Raw genomic sequence first — 9145 nt, forward strand, 5'->3', positions numbered from 1 at the left:
TCCCACAGTGAAGTTTAGCTTCTCGTGTTTGTAAGAAGGGGGGGGGTGGGGGGGGCGGGAAATGAGGGTCATGTTCATTTGCTGCTTGGTTATCCCTTGGTATGCTTTAAATTGCCTTGTTTGTTCGGCACAAGCACAGAAACAGATGTTGCTCTACCGTGCTGGATAATTTACTGTACCTCACGGTGCAGAATGGAAGGCCTCCCAAGCTACCCAGCTGGTCTGTCAGCGGCGATGGCTGGTGTCTGCTGAACTATGACAACTGCAAGTAAAGGCTGCAATTTTATTGTGCAGTTGTCATTCCTCTCAACGTATAGCTCCGGCGTTTGTGGAAAGCTGACTGTCTATTTTTTTAATGTGAGCCTGCGAAGCCATATAAGCTCCATTCTCCTTTGTTGATCATAATGTGACTCATTACTTTTGTCATCTAATGATTATCGGCATGATCGCTCAGAGCGAGAGCCAAGCTCGCCTTCCTCACATAACTGGTACTGGAAGGTAAAACAGATTTGTCATTTACGATCTGACCGCTAAGCCACACTTTGTGCTCCATTATTGTGATTAACTTCTGCATAAGATATGCTGCCCAATTGTCATTTGGGATCCGGCAGCGGGCAGGGACTGCTGTGCTTTCTGGGAGGATGTCCGCCGATAGGATGTGACCGCATCGCTTGGGCAGTTAAATGTAAAGCTGCTAGTTCGCAGAGGCGCTTTAATAATTATTTTTCTTTTGGGTTTGGTTTTTTTTTTCCCCCTTTCTCGTTTGATTTCTGGTGTCGCTACGTATGTTGCCACCATTTCCAAATGGTGAACTGGTGTGGAGTTACCAGCCTCATTTTCCGCGGGTTGAAGACAGTCTGGGAGCGGAGGCTGGACCCTTTCTTTGTACCACGTAAAGTTTTGTTGCCAGAGCGCTGCCAGTTGAAATCTATCGTGTCAGGTGCCTTGTGGCTATCCGCAGTAGAGGCCATCTTCTGGAACCAGGGTTCTTTTCTGGCTTCGTCACCAACAAGCCGATTTGACTCTGCCTGATTATAGTAACGAAGGCAGTCCAAAAGAATATGCACAGACTCACTGTACGTCACATTGAATCACGGTGCTGGCCACACAAAGCTGACCGCAGCCTCATTTCTTTAGACAAATGCATGCTTAAGGAAAAACCTCCTGCAAGAAAGCATCCAGGGCCACTTTATTTGCTATGCATGCTGCACCAGATTTAATTTTTAGTGAAAGAACGTTTGTTATTATTTTTTTTCAGAGGCATCTACACTGGGTAGCTACTGCCTCTGATAAACTAACCTTTTGGGTGCAGCAGTTACAGCGCCTTGGTGAACACTTAGAGAAGGCTTATTTGATATCAGAGAACATAAATGCAGACACAAATGGATTATTATGTGCAAATGAAACCCTATTTTAGGCTATTTTTCACACTGATGATTAGAAGGAATCAAGTCACATATAACAGCGCCCATACACGCTGGTGGAAAAATAGTCAGTTTTGATTACAAAGTGAGAGATGCAGCCCTAGACAGGAGCTACATGCTGATATACATGCTATCAGAATGATTTATGCAAATTATGCATATTATTCCCAAAGGAATTCCTCCTCAAACTGCCAGGATAAATTGCCGGAAATTAGCCATAAAATCTGTCGTGCTAGGAGCAAAAGGTGAAGGCCACTGGGAAAGCAAGGACATTCAGCTTCTGGAGCCTTCCAGGATGTGATGGTGGAGACAAAAATCTTGCTTTCCCTAAGCCTGAAAGGACTATGTTTTGTTTTCTCTTGGCCAGTTAAAAGTGTCTTTCTCTCTTAAAATTACCAGGCAAATAATGAATTGCTTTCATTCACTCTGACCATAACAGACACTATCATTTGGCGGCGTAGCGCATTGAAAACAAAATAAATAAATTTAAAAATCCTCAGAATGACTATGGAATTAACAAGCGAAACGATTTTTTCTAACATATAGCCCTGCCATTACATCCAACAGCTTTTGAAAGGCAAGCTAAATAGCTCCGTGGATGCTTCCGCTGGTATTTGCTTGTAACCTCTGAAGTATATGTAAATGCGTAAAGCGTTTGTGTCTTTTGATGGCGTTGTTTTCAACGTGATGCCTGAATAATGACTTTCCACCCCAAAATCGGTGCTGCCTACAGCCGACAGGATTTCTCAGCACCATCAGTGAGAATCACATCGGGAGGTTCAGTGTCGTGGCTCCCCACCCCAGCCCTGCGGGGTTGTTTATTGCCTCCTCCTGGTCCCTGCTTTATGTTTGTTTTGTGTTTTCTTTTTCCTTTTTTTTCCTTTTAGCCTGCCCTACTAAACCTGTCGAGATTCAGCAGCTGTAGCCCTGTATAACTCCCAATCATCTTCCATATTTCTGACGCTTCCCCCCCCCGCCTTTTGTTTAATCGCAGAGAGTGCCTTAAACGAGAGTTTACGAATGTGCTCGTCCTCCATGAACATTCGCATCAGCCAGGAGGATTTTGTTCTCAAGCTTGAAGGGAATCAAGAAGTCGGCTTGAGGAAAGGAGACTGGATAGCCCTTTACCCGCAGATTTTGCACATGGACCCTGAGGTCTATGAAGATCCTAAGGTAAACATTCAGCTGGTGCTACTCTTCCTACTCCAGGCGCATGGCAGCAGCCAAGCCTTTTGTGATCTGAGTTCTGGTTGGGGTTTTTTTTGTTTTTTTTTTTACTGCTGTTCCTTCTTGTGGAACAAATCTTCCTACTTTCAGATGTATTTTCTAGAGCCCTATAGGTCAAAGGATTCATGGCCTGAAGAGAGAAATATGGTGATGAGACTGACTGACTGCTTTCAAAGGAATTGACAATTGCACATTGACTACCATAAACTTTAGGCTAAATGTGGGTTTTGTTTGGCAGTGGATCATTTGATACCCAAGGAGGGCTGAATAATAGAAGGTGGTTTAAATAGCAAATAATGTGAGCCATTTAGCTAAGTGCCCCCAAAGCTTCATTGACTTTCTGAAGCCCTATAATAGCAGTGTCTTACTTGAGCCTTATGCTTTTTCACCTCCCTTTGTAGGGATTCACCCTTTCTTGATCAATTAGTAGAGTGTTGTGAACTTGAGACTGTGAAGCTGTTGCTCTGCAGTGAAGCTGTTGCTCTGCAGCGAAGCTCGGAGGGTAATTGTGTCATCTCCTTGTATTTTTCTCTGACGCTCGAGTTAATGAATATCAAAGACTCGAAATTAATCCATCCTGCCTCAGCCTTAATACAGCTTCAGAAGTTCACCACCTGCATGCAAATTGAATAGTCCTTGTCCCGGCTAGGTTGCTCCCCCGAATTGCTGTTCCCAGCCCAGGGTGCCATGGAGGAAGAGCGAGGGTGCACGCTGAGGCTGGTAAATGCCTCCTCTGCCTAAGAGGCAAGAGCTCATACCTGATCTGTTCTTCATCCACGTTGTCCTGAGCAAATGGCTGTCTCCCAGCCACGCTGATTTCCATCCTTGGCATTTGAGCCAAAGAAGAAGGGAACTGGACCTTTTTACGTGTTTATAGAAAACCCATGTCAGAGGCATTGCTCCTTGAGACTCTCCCTTCATGAATTTAAGGATACGAGGTTGCAGAGGAAAGATGAGATTCAAGTGCCTTGTTGGTGAGGGACAGCATCTTACTGTGCGGGATCTCCACCAGCCTCAGTGAGAGGAGATGTGGAGCGTGTCGGAGTTAGCAGGAGTAAGGTGTCGTCACCGGGATGAAAACTGGAGCCGTGAAAATGGAAAGAATATCGAGGAGCTGGCTGTCCCCACCCAAAACTGAAGACAGAGCCCGCTGAGAAAATTAGGGTTTTAAAAAATAATCCATATATTGGCAAATGGTTGATTGACATTTCTATCCTTAAAAAGTAACATCCATATATTGGCAAATAGTTGATTAATATTTCTATCTTTAAAAAGTAACAACTAACAAATAAGCTTTTTCTCATTTTATTCTTAACACTTTATTTTGGAGAACATTATTGATTTGTCAAAAGTCCATCTGTTTGTTTAAGTTCTAGACCAAAAGCATCAGTGTGGAAACTAATCCCCTCCCTTATCCAATAATTGCCGGAATATATTACCATATTTCCATTGCTTGAATATATCTGCTTAGTATCAGCTCTGCTCAGCTTTCACAGTACAGCTTTAGTTCATATATTTTATCTTTTTGATAGTGAATGAGCAATCCACACATTGCAGTACATTGATTTCAGCACATGGGCCCTCTCGAAAAGTGGGGAAATCACTGTTCTGTTTGGTTCTTAAAATATGCAGTGTGCTTTCAACAATAACTACTGAGGATCAGATAGAGATGGAGAATGAATTTTTTGAAAGGTGCAGTCTTGAGCTTGTCATGTATTTAGGGAAAACTTTCCTGGGAAAACAGGCAGCTTGACGAGATAATTTTGTAGCAATGCTTTTCTCCTGGATACATAAATTTAAGTTCAAGCTATCTTCTGCTTTGGCACCATATTGTGTAAGTGTAAGCATGTACTGTTGACCTCTTTCTCCACTCTTCAAAACCTAAATAAATGAGTGGGTTTTCTATAAAGTGGATAAGTGAACCCCTAAATCCTAACTCGTCTAGTTACAGAGCTCAGTAAATGAACTCTGCAAATCCCATAGAGCGAAATACCAGGAAACCCTGCGGGAGACCCTACATGGTGGCTTCCCAAACAAACAGATGTGGCAGAGAGAGACCTATATCAATCACATGAGGCTGCTCAGTTTTCATAATACTTTTAGCAGGCCGTCCACTCAGAACTTCTTCACCAGTTCTTGCTCAGTGTCATCACCTTTTCCTTGTCATCAGCCACTCTCTCTCTTTCAAGGAGGTTTTGTGCATGCCTGAAAGTTCCTTTATTGTCAAAAACTGATCCTTATTTAGCCAGAGAACTAGCTTTTATGGACCAATCCGAGGGGCTTCAGCAGCACAAGCCCGAGTTTGATGTCATTGTCATTGGCTCCATTCCTGTCTCACACTTGTTTTCTGCTTCCCAATTCCTTAGACACCAATTTATTTTTTGTTAAAAGCAATTACAGCTCTCAGATGGCTCTTAAGATGACAAAGAAAGCATAAGGTTTCACCCAGTATGTCTATGATTTCAATAGCACAGTTCTTAATTGCTCCAGACGCCAGGAGTGCACCTTGTGGAAAGATTCCAGCAAAGTGAAGAGCTCTGGTTTGGGTTGGGTTGGGTTGGTTTTTTTAAGCTATTGCAGTTCATATATAGCAGTGCTTTTTTAGACCAGCAGGATTTACATTTCAGGAAGTGAATTTTTAAGGAAGTGGTATTCTGGGCTTTCATTTCTTACTGTGCTTCTTCAAATGAAACAGTAACTTACCGGGGAAAAAAAAACGGCACGCTTCCTTTTGGCTAGGGTGTTCAGAGAGACTGAAAAGAATTATTTGTCAGTGGAAACACATGCATAATCACCTCTATCTTTGTGGAAAATCCAGGCCTCTGCCATTTAGAGAAACAAGCTCCAGTTCTTCAACACCAAAGTTACATCCCCTCCAGTGCACCTTGTACTTGTTCCCTTTCTCATAGACGACCTCCCCTGCCACTGTTTTTTCTCAACAGCAAGACCTGCAGTACATGGTTTTCAGAGCGTTTAATCTAATGGGCAGATCGGTATCAGTGTATTTTTCATCGTGGTGTGGGTTTTTTTAATCAGTTGAGGTTGGTTTCTGTCTGACTGACTTGTTCCCAGCCAGCTCCAAATGGCTGCTGCTATAGCAGATGTATGCAAAGCAGGACAAATGCTAATGAGTGACCATAAGCAAGAAGTGTCTGTCATTTTTATTCAAAGCATGCAGGAGGATTTTGTAAGTGGTTAATTTGCCGTTGACTGAGTGAGGATGCCAGATCTCCTTCATTCAAAAACATGAATTATCTCTAAATGGGGATCCTGCTACTGGAAAATAGTCCGAAAGATGTTCAATTTATGGAACGTAGGTTACAAGCGCAACTTGAAAGCACCTTCTTTGCAATGGTCAGTCTCTGGCATTTCTATATTGTTGTCTGGCATTTCTATATAGTTGTCCTGCTTTGCGCACAGCTTCCGGAGCAAACCATTTGAAGGTCAGATGTGGCAAATTAAGCAGCAACCATCTCCAGCTGAAGGGAAAATTGACTGCAAAGCATCGGGTCTGGTTTTCGAATAATCTGCACCACTGGGTGCAAAAGAAGGATGGATTTTGCTCTAGCTTGCAAGAACAAGATCAGTGCAATGCATTCATTTATTCATAGGCATTTGCAGAATTTGGCAGATTATCCTTATTCATGATGTATGTACCACACTGAGCGCGTATGATGCTTTACAAGAAAATTGTCCTTCCACTAAGGTTCATTGTCCCTGCTACAAAGCGGTCAAAATCTAATTACAATCAATATAGGCCAGACACTCAGTGGATGAGACGTGGAACTTGAAGGAGCTTGATGTAAAAGAGCTAAGCTAAGTAAGTGGATTTAAGGAGTGTTCTTTGCAGGGAAGATAATGTGAGTTAATGAAACTTGAGGGTACCAACTAAAAAGGAGAAGCTGTCAGCTCCTTGTCTTCCTCCTTATCTTATTTTCTGGGTTTCAGAAGCGTTACTGTTGTGCAAACAAAGCAACTCATGTAGCTGCCTTGTTAGATATCACGCTCTCTCTCTCTTTTATTTTCAGGAGTATAAGTTCGATCGATACATAGAGAATGGCAAGAAGAAAACCACGTTCTACAAAGGAGGAAGAAAACTGAAGTATTTCCTAATGCCCTTTGGCTCGGGGATCAGCATGTGTCCAGGGAGGTTCCTCGCAATGAACGAGATGAAGATGTTTCTCTTCTTACTGTTGGCTCATTTCGATGTAGAACTAGTGGAAAACAAAGCTGTCAGACTTGATAACAGTCGTATGGGCCTTGGTATCCTCCTGCCAGACGTTGATATTGACTTTCGTTACAAGCTAAGGTCCTTCAGAAAGTGAGCGGCTGCCTATATGCCTTCTACTAATCTCCATGTTTGCTCTCTTTCATCACTCAGCTTTGTATTTTTGGAAACATTTCCTTTTCCCTCTCTGCTTTTACCTCCTTCCTCTTTGTTGCTAAGGAGAAAAGCCCTTGGGCTGGAGGTAGATACCAGATGTGGGGACACGCAACCTCAATTGGTCCTGCCCGAGTTGTGACAAGTGAGGTGAGATGACAAGATATATATAATAGCCCAATATCCTTACAAGAGGTCCCAACAAGTCACCATACACTTGGCCATGAGTTGAGTAGGATTTACAGGGAGGGTGACATCAAGCTGAATCCAGGCCATTTAAATGGGAAAAGGGCTCAGCAGCCCTCTGTCACAGGGGTTAGATTGGGAGGTCCCATACACCCACCATCTGGAGGCATCTCTGCATCTGCTCGTAGAAGCATAGTAGTAAGAAATGGGGAACTTAATTCTAGGAGGTGAAAGAATTTTTAGAATTATTATTCTAATGTTTTATTTACTCTGTTCCCTTCATGGTCTTGAGTATCTTAGCCCTTAGTTAGGAGATGTGATGGAAGCTGTGTGGGGTGGTGGATGATTTGCAAGAATGTCTTACTGGCAACACATTTCTGACTTCAGTTTTATGTACTGAGGGTGAATGCTTTGCTTTTCTTCTTTTTTGCAAAGAAATTAAAATCTGTGATTTTTTCCTGCAGTCATTTAAAGTCAGAGGGAGGTTCTGTTGATTTTAATAGGCTCTGGATCAAGCCTAAATATCTATTTTGAGCCAAAAAAAAAAAGGTATATTCTTCAGGGGGAAAATATATGAGCCTCTTTGAAATTATTCTATCATCTCACAAATTACCTTCTGTTTGTCTCACTGTTTTCACAGTAACATGTTCGTGTGTTTATTTTGACCGTTTCTTGTGTTTGTTCGTTTCTTCAAAAAGGCAAAAGAAGAGGGCTTCGAGGGCAACCGTAGTATCTAAAACCACTTCTTAATAGTGTTTTACTGTGTCTAAGTTACGCAGAGGCAGAGTATTGTGACCTGTGTTTGGAGACTTGGCCAGCTACAAATTGGAAAATAGGCTCTTCTCTGGGGCCAAAATTTGAGCAAGTGAAAACCCTGGGCAGCCACAGAAGTTCTCTGTATACCAGTTGCCCAACCTGCTTCACTGGGTGACCAGCTCTTGCTTCAAAAATGAATTTCCTAGTGCGTGAGATCTGAGATTTTTAGAGCCTGTCTCTCTTCCCAGCCATCACTTCAGAGACTGATGGGGATTCTCGTGGCTGTCCAGTCTCAGTTTGCCAAGATGATTGTGATGGGAGAGTAGCCATGTCTGTGGGCCTTACCTTGTGTTCCCAAAAAAACATCTCTCTTTGGGATGTGCCAGCGTAAGTCTTTTAAAATCAGAAATTTTAGTCATCTCTGAAGTACTTGATGGCCTGTGGATGGAAACTCTTACGTACATACTAAGGATTAGAATTATTTATTGTTATTTGTGAGGAAGCCTGTTTAGTTGTTCCTGTAAAGCACATACCCTAAATAAGCATCAGCATCAGTAGAAAGGCTTTCAGAGATTGGCACAGCCACATTCCAAATCCTCCGAGGAGAAAATTGTGGTTTTGTGAGATGTATTGGATAAACATTTTCTCTTCATATATAATGTCAATAATGTCTACAGTGTTGGAGTACGCTTACATTAAATGGGCTTAGCGGTTGATTAAATGCTTTAACTTTGCTTCGACATTTAATCAACAGCGAAAGCTGATTATTGCTTTGTGCCACAGAATAAAATTTGCTTTTATGGAGAGATTCTTGTACTCAAGTTACTTACTGCTGTAGTTACTCTGTAGGAGCTATTTTGTACTCAGCCATAGCTCACTATCCAGTTTGGACATTAGAGCCTGCTTTATTGAGAGAGGAAACGTTGATATCATTATACTGTGGACTGTATTCCATTATTGCTTAAATGTAAGCTGTAAAATGTCTCATGCCACAGTTATGATAAATCTTTCTTTGGCATCCAACTTTAAAACAAAGCTGAAACAACTGCGAAAATAGCAGTAGGTATTTGTTTTAAACATAAGACTTTTTTTTTATATAATTGTATTCTATTTTTAGGATTTTGAATTAGAATGTCGCAGGCTGCTGCATAATTTGGTAGGACATAATAGG

General features: G+C 42.1%; 1 protein-coding gene across 1 annotated transcript in view; it reads left to right on the top strand.

Annotated features, from left to right (window-relative positions):
- Nucleotides 1-7273, top strand: part of LOC104290658 (25-hydroxycholesterol 7-alpha-hydroxylase) — a 21204-nt gene extending 13931 nt beyond the window's left edge. The window contains exons 5-6 of the mRNA XM_009889781.1: nt 2419-2597; nt 6680-7273. Coding sequence (XP_009888083.1) covers nt 2419-2597; nt 6680-6976 — 476 coding nt within the window. The 3' untranslated portion in view covers nt 6977-7273. The remainder of the gene's footprint in view (nt 1-2418; nt 2598-6679) is intronic.
- Nucleotides 7274-9145: the final 1872 nt, after the last annotated feature.

Source organism: Charadrius vociferus, unplaced genomic scaffold (genome assembly GCF_000708025.1).
Source record: "Charadrius vociferus isolate BGI_N301 unplaced genomic scaffold, ASM70802v2 scaffold167, whole genome shotgun sequence".
Lineage (NCBI taxonomy): Eukaryota > Metazoa > Chordata > Aves > Charadriiformes > Charadriidae > Charadrius > Charadrius vociferus.